We start from the raw sequence: 14,706 nt of genomic DNA on the forward strand, positions 1-14,706 counted from the left end.
ACTACAACCACCACTGGCTACTGGTCAGGCCCCAGAACTACAACCACCACTGGCTACTGGTCAGGTCCCAGAACTACAACCACCACTGGCTACTGGTCAGGTCCCAGAACTACAACCACCACTGAGTTTGTGGCCCACCCTCCCCTCCAGCCAGGCATTATTCTTTACTGTTTGAATTAAGGGGGTGTGTCACAATATCTATCAATTGAACCACTTTTGCAATAAAATATTTGAGCCAAGAGAATAAATAAAACTCCATAACAATTTAGTCAAAACAGTCTTTATACAAAAACACATGAAAATGTTACCAAAACAATTTGAGAAATAAATATTAAAAATAACACATTGAATTTAACTATCACACACACAGTAGTTTTCCAGCACCCAATATAGGACCTGACCTTGTCTTACATCAGACATGAAGCTGCTGATTCTGCACACAAAACTGAAAGTGGAATGATAACTGGAATTTAATCACCAGCAGTAAATCATGTTCTTTGTTTTTATTGTAACTGCTAGTTGTCTTTTGTTGCTCAGAGCATCCGCCTCTCACTGCCAACGGGATAAGTTGAACTTATGTTCAATGAATTTGACTATTATGTTCACAAAACAAAAAACAAGCTCACAAATAACCAACAAGTAAACTATGACCAAAAAAATGGTAAGTACAGTGCTTTCAGAAAGTATTCACCCCTTGACTTTTTCCACATTTTGTTGCATGACAGCCTGCATTTTAAATGGATGAAATTGAGTCACTGGCCTACACAAAGTGGAATTATGTTTTTAGAAATTAATTAAAATATCTTCAGTCAATAAGTATTCAACCCCTTTATTATGGCAAGACTAAATACATTCAGGAGTAAAACTGTGCTTAACAAGTTGCATGGACCCCTCTGTGTGCAATAAGTGTTTAACATGATTTTCTACCTCATCTCTGTGCCCCACACAGAGATAATTGTAAGGTCCCTTGGTCGAGCAGTGAATTTCAAACACAGATTCAACCACAAAGACCAGGGAGGTTTCCAACGCCTCGCAAAAGAATGGCACCCATTGGTAGATTGGTACAAATAAAAAAGCAGACACTGAATATCCCTTTGAGCATGGTGAAGTTATTTCACTTTGGATGGTGTGTCAATACATCCAGTTACTACAAAGATACAGGCGTCCTTCCTAACTCAGATGCCGGAGAAGAAGTAAACCATTCAGGGATTTCACCATGAGGCCAATGGTGATTTTAAACCTGTTACAAAGTTAAATGGCTGTGATTGGAGAAAACTGAGGATTTTTGTTATTCCACAAACCTAAAATGACAGAGAGAAAAGGAAACCTGTTCAGAATAAAACATATTCCAAAACATGCATCCTGTTTGCAATAAGGCACTAAAGTAAAACAGAAAAAAATGTGGCAAAGAAAGTAACTTAATGACCTGAATACAAAGCATTATGTTTGAGGCAAATCCAACACATCAGAATACCACTCTACATATTTTGTTATGGGTATGCCTGTCATCAACAAGGACTTCAGAGTTATTTTGAGGATAACAAAGAGATACAATAGAGGTAAGCACAGGCAAAATCCTAGAGGAAAACTTGTTTCAGTCTGCTTTTGCTCTGACGCTGGGAGACAAATTCATCTTTCAGCAGGACCATAACCTAACATACAAGGCCAAATATACACTAGAGGTGCAAAGCTCTTAAGAGACTTACCCAGAAAGACTCAGCTGTAATCACTGCCAAAGGTGATTCTAACAGGTATTGACTCTGGGGTGTGAATATTTATGTAAATGTAGGTATCTATGCATTTCATTTTTATACGTTTGAAAACATTTCTTAAAAGCATGCTTTCACTGTCATTATTATTATTATCATTATTATTATTGTGTATAGATGGGTGGGGGGGGGGGGTCCATTTAAAACATTTTTAATTGAGGCTATAACAACAAATGTGGAATAAGGGGTATGAATACTTTCTGAAGGCATTGTAGGTGGAATCTGAGAATACAAGGTAAACATGATTAAAAACAAAAAGTGGTGCAACACATGCTCATTGACCTTTTGTATGTTTTGTTTTTGACAGTATACAACATGTCAGTTTTTCGATTATGTATGCTATCCTTTTTTTTGTCATGAGTAGCTGAAGGTGAATCTTTCAAATAGTTACAATTATAAATTGAACTTGGTACTATCTCCAATTAAACTTGAAATGGACAATAACGTAAGTTAAATGAATTTAGACATTACATCTCTATTTGTCATCAAAGCCCAGGGACTTTGTTCCACTCTGTCATTTCCTATAGAAACTCCAAGTCTGTCTCTAAGTAAGACTACCATTTTGCCAAGTGGCAGGTTCCCTGCAGTGATGAACTGGCACTCAGAAGATACCCGTTGGTAACTCCTTACTGAACATTCCATCTAGATCCAGTTCCCTGCTCATTAGCTCCTCCTCAACACCCTCCAGTGCCCACTGGTGGTCAGTTAGCTCAAGAGCCTCCCATTCTGCCTAAAAAGGGGAAATAAACAACTCTGTCAGATAATAATTCACCATGGAGAGTAAGTGAATGCAATCAAGAGTAGACAATTCTACCTTGAAGGCTTTGTTTGTGTCTGCAGGCATGGCCATGGCAGCACCACTCATCTGCTCCTGCATGATCCTGGACTGATCGGCACCTGTGTGGTTCACAATACACCAGCATCAACACAAATTACTTCATAATCACCCTGGAGTGACAAAACCAGGACTGTGAAGAATTGGAGGCTTGCCAGTTAAACATGGTTGAAAGAATGGAGTCATGTTCCATTTATAACCCGTGCTGCTGCTATGACACTGAAGGGTTGCAAACCGGCTCATGATCTCTTCAAGGCACAGACCCCCAAGTGATTTATTGTTTGCCCAAATCAGGTCAATTTAATAACCTTCTGTTTATTGCTTTTGATAATCAGTACTACTGTAAGTAGGTGACAAACTATGATTCAATAATGTCACATCTAGTTTACAGAAACACATTTATCAATAACATTTGCAGGAAATACAAATCTGAATCATGAAGTTGGATGAGTGGATGAAAGGTTACCATTATCTTGTCCTAGAATTAAGGAGTACATGCTTCGCAGCCCAAACACATTCAGGAAATACCACGACGCTGAGCTCACCCTGAAAACAGAAACAAGGGTAAGATGATAATTCATCAATGTTTACACTAGATAAAGAACTCAGAGGAAGTATATCACATTAACTTAACTGAACTAATTTAATAAGTATTTATTTCATCAACTAACCAGGAAGCATCAAGTGAGAGTAACTCGATTCCTTGTTGCAACATGGGCTTGAAGCGCAGGGTGAGAGGAAAGGGAACCTTGGCTGTGAGGAACAAGAAAAGGGTTGTTGAGAAAATTGTAACTCAAATGATTTGGCTCATACAACCCCACTATCAAATATAAGTAGAATCAAGTTTTGAATTTGACATAAAACCAGTCTGTGCAAATATTGACTTAACTGCTTATAGCAAAGACACTGAATGGAAGCACTTCATTTTACACTACTGTTGTTTTACACTATATGTTGTTTCAATGTAATCATTTTACCATGCCATTTCTTAGTAAATACCTGATTACTTATGTATCATAAAATAAACTGCAATCGAAGCTCTCTAGTAGTGACAATCATTATCATGTTTTAATGTCACGTGTACAAGTAGTGAAATGCCTTTCTTGCAAGCTCTAAACCCAACAATGCAGTGATCAATATCAATGTAGTACTAAAAATAACAAGGTAGAGCAAAAACACACAATGAATAAAAATAAGAAATATGAAGAACGAGAAAGTAAAAAGGTATATACAGGGTCAGTTCCAATACCATATTTAAAATGTGCAGGGATACTGGAGTGATAGAGGTAGATATGTATTGGGGTAAGGTGACTAGGCATCAGGACATATGATAAACAGAGCAGCAGCAGCGTAAATTATGATTGTATGTGAGAGTGTGTGTGTGTGTGCACACGTGTGTAGAGGCAGTATAAATGTGTGTGCATGTTGTGTGTGTCAGTGTGCGTGGGAGTGGAGAGTCCTGTGAGTGTGCAAAATAAAATACAAGGGTCACCTCAGAGAGTCTGTGTAGCCTTTCTGTTAGCTATTTAGCAGTCTTATGGCTCAGGGATAGATGCACCGGCACTGCTTGTTGTGCGGAAGCAGAGAGAACAGTCTATGGCTTGGGTGGCTGGAGTCTTTTCCGGGTCTTTCTTTCACACCGCCTGATAGAGGTCCTGGATGGCTGGGAGCTCGGCCCCAGCGATGTAATGGGGTGTCCGCAGCACCCTCTGTAGCGCCAATGCGATCAAGGGCGGAGCTGTTGCCATACCAAGCAGTGACGCAGCCGATGCTCTCAAATGGTGCAGTTTTAGAACTTTGAGGATTTGAGGGGCCATGCCAAACTTTTTCAACCTCCAGAGAGGGAAGAGGTGCTGTTGCGCTTTCTTCACGACTGTGTGCGTGATTGGACCATTTTAAGTCCTTAGTGATTTGTACACCGGGGAACTTGAAGCTCTCGACCTACTCCACTGTAGCCCTGTTGATGTGGTTGAGGGCATGCCCCCTCCCTTTCCTGTCGTCCACAATCAGCTCCTTGGTCTTACTGATGAGTGAGAGGTTGTCGTCCCGGCACCACACTGCTAGGTCACTCTCATCGTCGCCGGTGATCAGGCCTACCACATGTTATCAGCAAATTTGACGATAGTGTTAGAATCGTGGCCAGGCAGTCGTAGATGAACAGGGAGTGGGGGCCCCGTGTTGAGGATCAGCATGGCGGAGGTAATGTTCCCTACCCTCACCACCTGAGGTCGGCCGGTATGGAAGTCCAGGATCCAGTTGCAGAGGGAGGTGTTCAGTCCCAGGGTTCTAAGCTAGGTGACAAGCTTGGAGTGGACAATGGTGTTGAATGCTGAGCTTTAGTCAACAGCATTTTAGTCAACAGCATTCTCACGTTGGTATTCTTCTTACGTAGGTGGATGAGGGCAGTGTGGAGTGCAATTGAGATTGTGTCGTCTATGGATCTGTTGGAGCGGTTTGCAAATTGGAGTGGGTCTAGGGTGTCTAGGATGATGGAGTCGATGTGTGCCATAACCAGCCTTTCAAAGCGCTTCACAATTACAGATGTGAGTGCTACAGGGTGGTAGTCATTGTGGCATGAAGCCTTAAAGTTCGTAGGAACAGGAATGATGGCTGTCATCTTAAGACATGGGAATTACTGACTGGGACAAGGACAGGTTGAAAATTACTGTGAATATGCCTGCAAGCTGATCTGCGCATGCTCTGAGAACGCGCCCTGGAATACCGTCCGGCCTCACGGGCTTGCGAGTGTTGACCTGATTACAGACCTTACATCTGCCTCGGAGAGTGAGATCACGAGTCCTCTGGGCCGGTGGGGGCCCTCGCATATGGTATGCCATTGTTATTGAAGCGTGCATAAAATGCATTGTGTTCGTCTGGTAGAGAGGCATCGTTGAGCAGATCATGGCTGCGTTTTCCTTTGTAATCCATAATTGGCTGCAGCCCCTGCCACATGCGGAAGGCATCAGAGCCTGTGTAATATGATTCTACCTTATTCTTATTTTGTCCTTTTTATGACTCTGCGGAGGTCGTAGCGGGATTTTATGTTCTTGTTCCTGTCCTCAGCCGTAGCCTCAGGGTTGTCTACGATAGCCCTGTCCATGGTAGCTCTGCCCTATAGCTTTGCGCCAACCTCTGTGTTAATCCAGGGCTTTTGGTATTTTATTAGGATCCCCATTAGCTGTTGCAAAAGCAGCAGCTACTCTTCCTGGGGTCCACACAAAACATGAAATAATACAAAACATTAACAGACAACAGCTCAAGGACAGAAGTACATAAAAAAAGTAAAAAGGCACACGTAGCCTACATATCAATGCATACACACAAACGATCTAGGTCAAATAGGGGAGAGGCGTTGTGCCATGAGTGGATGCTTTATCGTTTAAAAAAAAACAACAGGTTTGCTGTTTATTTGAGCAATATGAGATGGAACAGAGTTCCATGCAATAATGGCTCTATATAATACTGTATTCTTTCTTGAATTTGTTCTGGATTTGGGGACTGTGAAAAGACTGTGAAAAGGGTAAGCATCTGTGTAAGAGTTGTATGTAAGTTGACTATGCAAACAATTTGGGATTTTCAACACATTCATATTTCTTATAAAAATAAAAAGTGGAGCAGTCAGTCTCTCCTCAACTCTTAGCCATGCAAGAGAGACTGGCATGCATAGTATTTATATCAGCCCTCTGATTACAATGAAGAGCAAGATGTGCCGCTCTGTTTTGGGCCAGCTACAGCTTATCTAGGTCATTCCTTGTAGCACTGGACCACACGACTGGACAATAATCAAGACTAGACTAAACTAGAGCCAGCAGAACTTGCTTTTTGGAGTGTGGTGTCAAAAAAGCAGAGAATCTCTTTATTACGGCCAGACCTCTCCCCATCTTTACAACCATTCAATCTATATGTTTTGACCATGATAGTTTACAATCTAAGGTAATGCCAATTGGGGAAGCAGCAAACCTTTACTGGGGGGGACAACGTTGATGATGCACTTCCTTATGAAGCGGGTGACGATGGTGGTTTGCTCGTCAATGTTATCCAAACAACCCAGTCTCAGTGCAGTGAGCGAGGAGGACGCTACTTACTTGTGACAAACCCCGAGAAGGTCCAGTTGATCCAGCCTCCGATGAGGATCATGGGAAGTACATTGGTCACGTTGCCTTTCATCATGTCTGTCAGCATGCTGGGGTCTGGACAAAGAAACAGTTCCAAACAAGTGGAGTAGTAATACATTTCTTGGTGCATTATCATTCAGAAGGAATATACCCTGACACATGATAGGGAGCATAACGGCCCAATACTGTCCTATCATGGTTTGAGAATAGGATTATGTGAGAAAGTATGATGTGACTGTTATGCTCACCTGTCATTGGGGAGGGAGGAACAACCTTCCTTTTGGTATTTTTTAAGAAGCCATCTTCTTGATTATTGAAGTAATACTTCCTCATCAAGAAAGACTGAAGAAAACGAAGTGTCTCAAAATCTGAGTGCAACTAGCCAACACCATTAAAAAAAACACCATGTTTACTGTGCTAAGAAGTAAAGATATAGCGAAGTGGCTTTTTAAGGTCATTCCAACATTGATCTCACCTGTTTCGGAATGTACTTCCCATTCTCTCTGAGGATTCTGCTCCTGATAAGAACCTGGCTGAATATCGGAAAGGTATAAGTCGAAACAAACTCACAGTAAGATGTGCTCACTAGCTCTTTGATGAACTGTCAATGTAGTCTGTCTCAGGCAGGGCTCTCCAACCCTGTTCCTGGAAAGCCACCGTCCTGTAGGTTTTTTGCTCCAACACTAATCTAGCACACCTGTTTTTAATAATTAGTTGGTTGATAACCTTAGTCAGGTTAGTTACCACTGGAGTTGGAATAAAAACCTACAGGAGGGTAGCTCTCCAGGAACAGTGTTGGAGATCCCTGGTCGAGGGCTACATACTTCCAAGACCCTTACCTGTCTGACACCTGCTCTAATGTCAGCTTCTTGTCACTCTGAAGCAGAATGGAGACATAATGTCGAATCACCCCAACAAGGAACGTGATAAAGACGATGGGCAAGACCACCCAAAGTCTGATATTGGAGTCCAGCAGAAGCTCCGGCTCATCCATAACTAGCAACGCAATAAAGACATAGAACAAGTGTAAGAGTAGGCGTCATTAATAACTTCAGATATGAAAAAATCTGTAAAATGGAACATGGCCAATATCAACAGCAACATGTTTCGAGGTAACTGGTGAATGCATTGCACAAATATTTTGGCGTCTAATAAACTGGGCAGTGCAGCTGCAATTTACTCCCGTCACCCAAGGTAGCGAGCTAGTTTGCGAACAATAATCGCATTTTAGCTTCCTACTGTAGTTAGCTAATTAACCGTCAGCGGTCTCATACCTGCCAGTACATTATAACTGTCAAATTGGGCGTATAGTTATGAAACTAGTTAACTATAGCTTACTATTACTACAGTGTTGTTAAACATAGTTTACTTAATCTTTGCTCTTGCCAGTTGATAAAAACAGAGAATAGCTAACTGTTAGCTCGCTAAATGCTGCTGGGAAGAGCTGGCTAGTTTCCCGAGGGCTGGGGAAGTGAAGGACGCTATAACGTTAGCTAATAATACATTATTTAAATCGTTAGAAAACAAAACGCTGCCGTATTTGATATTTATCTTACCCAATGTAGTCCGTTTGACAAAAGACGTGTGTCGTCAGGCGATACTATGCTAATTTAAATTAATGCAGATTATTTGCGGTGTCTAGCTGCATCAGCAGCCATGGTCACTAGAGAGCAAAAATGCACTGTATAAGCTCCAACAAAGCAAAGGACATTGGCAATGCATTGCAACAGTGAGTGAGGGGCAACTATAGTGCCACCTGGTGTTGATGGCTGAAATATCAGTCTTAACGGATACATTTATATTGTCCGTTTATTTACCATAAAATATCGATGATTCACCCAATAAATCAATGCATCTAGCTGAACATATGATTTTCCCTGGATGTCTAGCTATGTATCAATCATACATTTTCTCGCACATCTCATACATTTTTCTCGACAGTTCAATGACATGATTCCATTTGTTTAGGAAACTGTCGCCATCTGCTGATAGTTGGGGCGAACACAATTTCCCCAAAACAGAAAATGGCCGGTCAAGAAGATCCTGTGCAGAGGGAGATCCACCAAGACTGGGCAAATCGAGAATACATTGAGGTTATCACAAGCAGCATAAAGAAAATAGCAGATTTCCTCAATTCCTTTGGTAAGTAGCTAAATAGATCGAATTTAGATAACTAGGCAGCCGCATAAAAAAGGCTGTCAATGCGAAGGCCTGACCTACTTCAAGTACCGACCGCTGGGCCTGAGTCTTCTTGGTTAACGGTAACGTTAGCTAGTTTCCATCTAAAACACATATATTACTTTATCTATCAGCTAAAGGACTCTTACTATTATGTAACGTTATAACACGGGTTTAAGATTCATGCATCGACCAATCGATGAAATATTGTAGTTAAGTTAGTTTGCTATCTTCTGATGGCTAAGAGACCATTTATGCTTAATCTGCGGTATGGATGGTGTGACGCAGAGGCGAAATTCAGCTCTGTACTGCATCTCTATGCGCCTCCGAAATGTTGTTGTAAACATTGACATGATTGGTTGAATGTAGGTGGGGGCGGGAGGTCCTGTATAAACACAAACTCTTCCCTGACAGCTTCCTGAAACGCAAGAAGTATGAATGCCCCGACTTCTTCAGATGCCATGTCTACGTAAATGCTGTACGGCCAATTCAGAACGTGGATTGACCATGTAGAACATTTTAATGCCTTGATCATGCCTATATAGTTATTGCATTTTGGTACACCAGAACTACATTCATTTCCAATGGAACTTTGCGTGTGCACTGCGGCATTGAAGTGCAGTGCGTTCTGTGTGGTGCATACAAGTTTGGATTTATTGAATGCATGCGTCAAACTGTAAGCGTAGACTACTTGACAGAAATGGTAGCAGAAGGTGAATGTTGAACTTTTGTTGCACACATATCCAGATGCTGCGTACCATTTTGCGCAAAACACTGTGTGATCGACGCGTAAGGGGTCTACAGACAGAGCCAACGTTTTTCGTCACAAAAGAGGAAGCTCGTTGTAAATACGCTCCGTCATTCGACCAAGTTTTTTCCTACCTGGAAATTAAGACCCGATTTATCATTCCTTGCGAAGACTGAGGGGCAGTATTGAGTGAGTTTAGCAACGGAAGTCCAGCCCTTGTCTACAACATTTTCCGGTGTCCCTTCCAGTATAACCACAGAAGAGATGGACATTCTACTACTTGCAAGCTTCCTTTTTTGTTGTTTTTATTTTGAGATGATTGAAATTCTTTCCTCTTCAATGCTTCGCAAGAGACGTGTATTCTCCTTCGTTCCCTCTGGTAGTGTTCAGTGGACGAACTTGCCATTTTAGCTAGCATTTGTAAACAGGCATAACACCAGATCCGAAATGTCAAATGTTGTTGCTAGCTGGTCAAAAAGAGAGCCTCTGCCCCTCTTGCTTATTATTTTAAATAAAAACTAACTCGGCCACCCAGGGACATTCAATGTCATCTTGGTAAGTAACTCCAGTGTATGTTTGGCCTTGCATTTTAGGTTATTGTCCTGCTGAAAGATGAATTTGTCTCCCAGTGTTTGTTCGAAAGCAGACTGAGACACGTTTTTCCTCTAGGACTTTGCCTGTGCTTAGCACTATTCATTTTCTTTTTATCTTAATAGACACCCAAGTCCTTGCTGATGACAAGCATATCCATAACATGATGGTTGAAAATATGAAGACTGGTACCCCGTGATGTGTTGGATTTGCCCCAAACATAATACTTTGTATTCAGGACAAAAAGTGAATTGCTTTGCCACATTTTTTTTGCAGTATTACTTTAGTGCCTTATTGCAAACAGGATGCATGTTTTGGAATATTTTTATTCTATACAGGCTTCCTTTTCACTCTGTCATTTAGGTTAGTATTTTGGAGTAACTACAATGTTTATCCATCCTCAGTTCTATCACAGACATTTCAATTTGTAATGGGTTTAAAATCACCATTGGCCTCATGGTGAAATCTCTGAGCGGTTTCCTTCCTTTTCGGCAACTCCATTAGGAAGGACGCCTGTAGCTTTGTAATGAATGGGTGTATTGATACATCATCCAAAGTGTAATTAATAACTTCACCATGCTCAAAGGGATATTCATTGTCTGCTTTTTAAAAATTGTTTACCCATCTACCAATAGTTGCCCTTCTTTACGAGTAATTGGAAATCCATCCTGGTCTTTGTAGTTGAATTTGTGCATGAAATGCACTGCTCAACTGAGGGACCTTAGCAAACTGTACTCCACACATACTTATCTGTTATTATTAACTTTGATGTGATCATAAAGCTAAATATGTCCACCTTACTGTGTTTTTACTTTCCTTCAGATATGTCCTGCCGGTCTCGTTTGGCCACCCTAAATGAAAAGCTGACAGCGTTAGAGAGGAGAATTGAGTACATTGAAGCAAGGGTAAGTGTCATAATGGTCACTAATTCTATGGTGTAAATAAATGTAATGTTTTCAGTTTACACTCTCTGTACAGTACTAGAAGTCATACTGTGTTCTCTAAATTTTGCTCTCTGTTTAGGTCACAAAAGGAGAGACCTTGACCTAAACCAAGATAGTATGCTGGACTGGGTGCTGCAGTTTGGCTGAGGATAGAATACTACATTTGTGACCAATTCCATATTTGCCTTTTTTTTTTAACTACGCATTTTCTTTTTTTTTAACAATTTATTTGTTCTGTGGGACCAAAAAAAACAATTTTCAAACTGTGTATTTTACGACCATAGCTACTGGATGGTGATGGTAATACCACAGCATCTCCCACAATGTTATAATCGAGACTCAGTTAATGCTATCTTGTATTTATGTTATCATGGACCAACATAACTTGTTCATTGATTTGATTTGCACAAATGCATATACTTCCTAATAGGGGAATGTTTTGTTTTAGACACTTCTTTGTAACCAGGTTAAATCAAAAGTGACTGTGAATGAGTGTCCCACCCCTCTGGAGATTTCACAGCACATGCATTGCAGAAATATCCTTCCCATTAGGCTGAACCAGGATGATTTGAACCACAGGAAGAGGAAGTGCCAAAGTTAAGTCAGCTCTTTTACTGTGGTCATTATGCTTATCCATATTTCACTGCTTGTAATAATTATTTTACTTTAGTGTTACATGTAATAACCTGTTTTAAAAGTAAGTTATCCATGTGTTTTTTTGGAGAAGGGCTTGGAAGGTGTTTGGTTCAAGGGAAACATGCATAAATCCCAGGTTGAAGGTGTTCCTGGAATATAATATAGGCTGGGTGTGGTGTCAAGACCAGCTTGTATTTGCTCAGAGTGAGTCCATACATACACTTGCCACTATAGCCTCTGGTCGCTGCCCTCAGCCATAAACTAGTGTTCTGCTTTCCATGCCAAAGGAACAGATCAACAAACCTCTCCTCTAATGGTCAAAATGTGTTTACTTTTTACTGAGCGCTACATTACATGATGTAAATACAAACATGAATTGTGTTAGAGCATTTAGAGGTCTGTGTATGGAGGTTCTGAGTACTGTCGTTTTTCTGTTCTACTTGATCATTATTGCACCTACCTGGTGTCTCAGCTCTACCAGTCTGAGATGGGAAGAATGGAAGTATATTTTTTTTCTTTTCATATACTAACGGGCCACCAGACTACAGAAACTATAGCAATGGAACTGAAGTAACAGAATAGCAATACCTATAACATTAGCAGTGGAAATATGGCATGAGAGAGAGAAAATGTCATTGTTTATGTTTTTAAATCAAAGCAGCCAGTGGAACTCTTAAGAAGAGTGGAACCTTCGCTCTCCTAATATAAAGTTGAACCCTCCACACCCCAATCCTCTTCCCTTTTTTCTCTTCTCTCATCTCACTGCTCTTCCCTTCCCTAAAATTGTCTCTCCTTTCTCTTCTCCTGAAAAGTAAAAAATAGTGTCGGTGGATGAATATTTCAGACATTCCCCCTATGCACTTGTGGAGATGTCAAATGAAATTGTATTGGTCACATACACATGGTTAGCAGATGTTAATGCGAGTGTAGCGAAATGCTTGTGCTTCTAGTTCCATCCATGCAGTAATATCTAACAAGTAATCTAACAATTTCACAACAACTACCTTATACACACAAGTGTAAGGAATGAATAAGAATATGTACATATAAATGTATGGATGAGCGATGGCCGAACGGCATAAGCAAGATGGAGTAGATGGTATAGAGTACAGTACAGTGCCTTGCGAAAGTATTCGGCCCCCTTGAACTTTGCGACCTTTTGCCACATTTCAGGCTTCAAACATAAAGAAACTATTTTTTTTGTGAAGAATCAACAACAAGTGGGACACAATCATGAAGTGGAACGACATTTATTGGATATTTCAAACTTTTTTAACAAATCAAAAACTGAAAAATTGGCCGTGCAAAATTATTCAGCCCCTTTACTTTCAGTGCAGCAAACTCTCTCCAGAAGTTCAGTGAGGATCTCTGAATGATCCAATGTTGACCTAAATGACTAATGATGATAAATACAATCCACCTGTGTGTAATCAAGTCTCCGTAAAAATGCACCTGCACTGTGATAGTCTCTGGGGTCCATTAAAAGCGCAGAGAGCATCATGAAGAACAAGGAACACCCCAGGCAGGTCCGAGATACTGTTGTGAAGAAGTTTAAAGCCGGATTTGGATACAAAAAGATTTCCCAAGTTTAAACATCCCAAGGAGCACTGTGCAAGCGATAATATTGAAATGGAAGGAGTATCAGACCACTGCAAATCTACCAAGACCTGGCCGTCCCTCTAAACTTTCAGCTCATACAAGGAGAAGACTGATCAGAGATGCAGCCAAGAGGCCCATGATCACTCTGGATGAACTGCAGAGATCTACAGCTGAGGTGGGAGACTGTCAATAGGACAACAATCAGTCGTATATTGCACAAATCTGGCCTTTATGGAAGAGTGGCAAGAAGAAAGCCATTTCTTAAAGATATCCATAAAAAGTGTTGTTTAAAGTTTGCCACAAGCCACCTGGGAGACACACCAAACGTGGAAGAAGGTGCTCTGGTCAGATGAAACCAAAATTGAACTTTTTGGCAACAATGCAAAACGTTATGTTTGGCGTAAAAGCAACACAGCTCATCACCGTGAACACACCATCCCCACTGTCAAACATGGTGGTGGCAGCATCATGGTTTGGGCCTGCTTTTCTTCAGCAGGGACAGGGAAGATGGTTAAAATTGATGGGAAGATGGATGGAGCCAAATACAGGACCATTCTGGAAGAAAACCTGATGGAGTCTGCAAAAGACCTGAGACTGGGACGGAGATTTGTCTTCCAACAAGACAATGATCCAAAACATAAAGCAAAATCTACAATGGAATGGTTCAAAAATAAACATATCCAGGTGTTAGAATGGCCAAGTCAAAGTCCAGACCTGAATCCAATCGAGAATCTGTGGAAAGAACTGAAAACTGCTGTTCACAAATGCTCTCCATCCAACCTCACTGAGCTCAAGCTGTTTTGCAAGGAGGAATAGGAAAAAATGTCAGTCTCTCGATGTGCAAAACTGATAGAGACATACCCCAAGCGACTTACAGCTGTAATCGCAGCAAAAGGTGGCGCTACAAAGTATTAACTTAAGGGGGCTGAATAATTTTGCACGCCCAATTTTTCAGTTTTTGATTAGTTAAAAAAGTTTAAATATCCAATAAATGTCGTTCCACTTCATGATTGTGTCCCACTTGTTGTTGATTCTTCACAAAAAAATACAGTTTTATATCTTTATGTTTGAAGCCTGAAATGTGGCAAAAGGTCGCAAAGTTCAAGGGAGCCGAATACTTTCGCAAGGCACTGTATATACATATGAGATGAGTAATGTAGGGTATGTAAACATATAAAGTGACATTGTTTAAAGTGACTAGTGATACATTTATTACATCCAATTTTTAATTATTATAAGGGGCTAGAGATTTGAGTCAGTATGTTGGCAGCATCCACTCAATGTTAGTGAT

The 14,706-nt window shown here is 40.8% G+C and overlaps 2 protein-coding genes across 2 annotated transcripts; one reads left to right on the forward strand and one right to left on the reverse strand.

The window, feature by feature from the left end:
* Positions 1 to 264: 264 nt before the first annotated feature.
* On the reverse strand, positions 265 to 8,462 carry LOC135539940 (ER membrane protein complex subunit 3-like). Its single transcript, XM_064966208.1, has 9 exons — positions 8,276 to 8,462; positions 7,559 to 7,715; positions 7,195 to 7,252; positions 6,968 to 7,061; positions 6,690 to 6,794; positions 3,276 to 3,357; positions 3,071 to 3,150; positions 2,584 to 2,666; positions 265 to 2,499 (listed from the first exon to the last, which is right to left on the reverse strand). Exons 2-9 carry the CDS (start codon positions 7,711 to 7,713, stop codon positions 2,371 to 2,373), a joined length of 786 nt encoding a protein of 261 aa, XP_064822280.1. The 5' UTR covers positions 7,714 to 7,715; positions 8,276 to 8,462; the 3' UTR covers positions 265 to 2,370.
* A 239-nt stretch (positions 8,463 to 8,701) lies between these two features.
* LOC135539941 (probable protein BRICK1) lies at positions 8,702 to 12,226 on the forward strand. The gene is made up of 3 exons (XM_064966209.1): positions 8,702 to 8,861; positions 11,059 to 11,141; positions 11,260 to 12,226. The coding sequence occupies exons 1-3, from the start codon at positions 8,744 to 8,746 to the stop codon at positions 11,284 to 11,286; spliced, it is 228 nt and encodes a 75-aa protein (XP_064822281.1). The 5' UTR covers positions 8,702 to 8,743; the 3' UTR covers positions 11,287 to 12,226.
* The last annotated feature ends 2,480 nt before the right edge of the window (positions 12,227 to 14,706 follow it).

Source organism: Oncorhynchus masou, chromosome 5 (genome assembly GCF_036934945.1).
Source record: "Oncorhynchus masou masou isolate Uvic2021 chromosome 5, UVic_Omas_1.1, whole genome shotgun sequence".
NCBI classification, from domain to species: domain Eukaryota; kingdom Metazoa; phylum Chordata; class Actinopteri; order Salmoniformes; family Salmonidae; genus Oncorhynchus; species Oncorhynchus masou.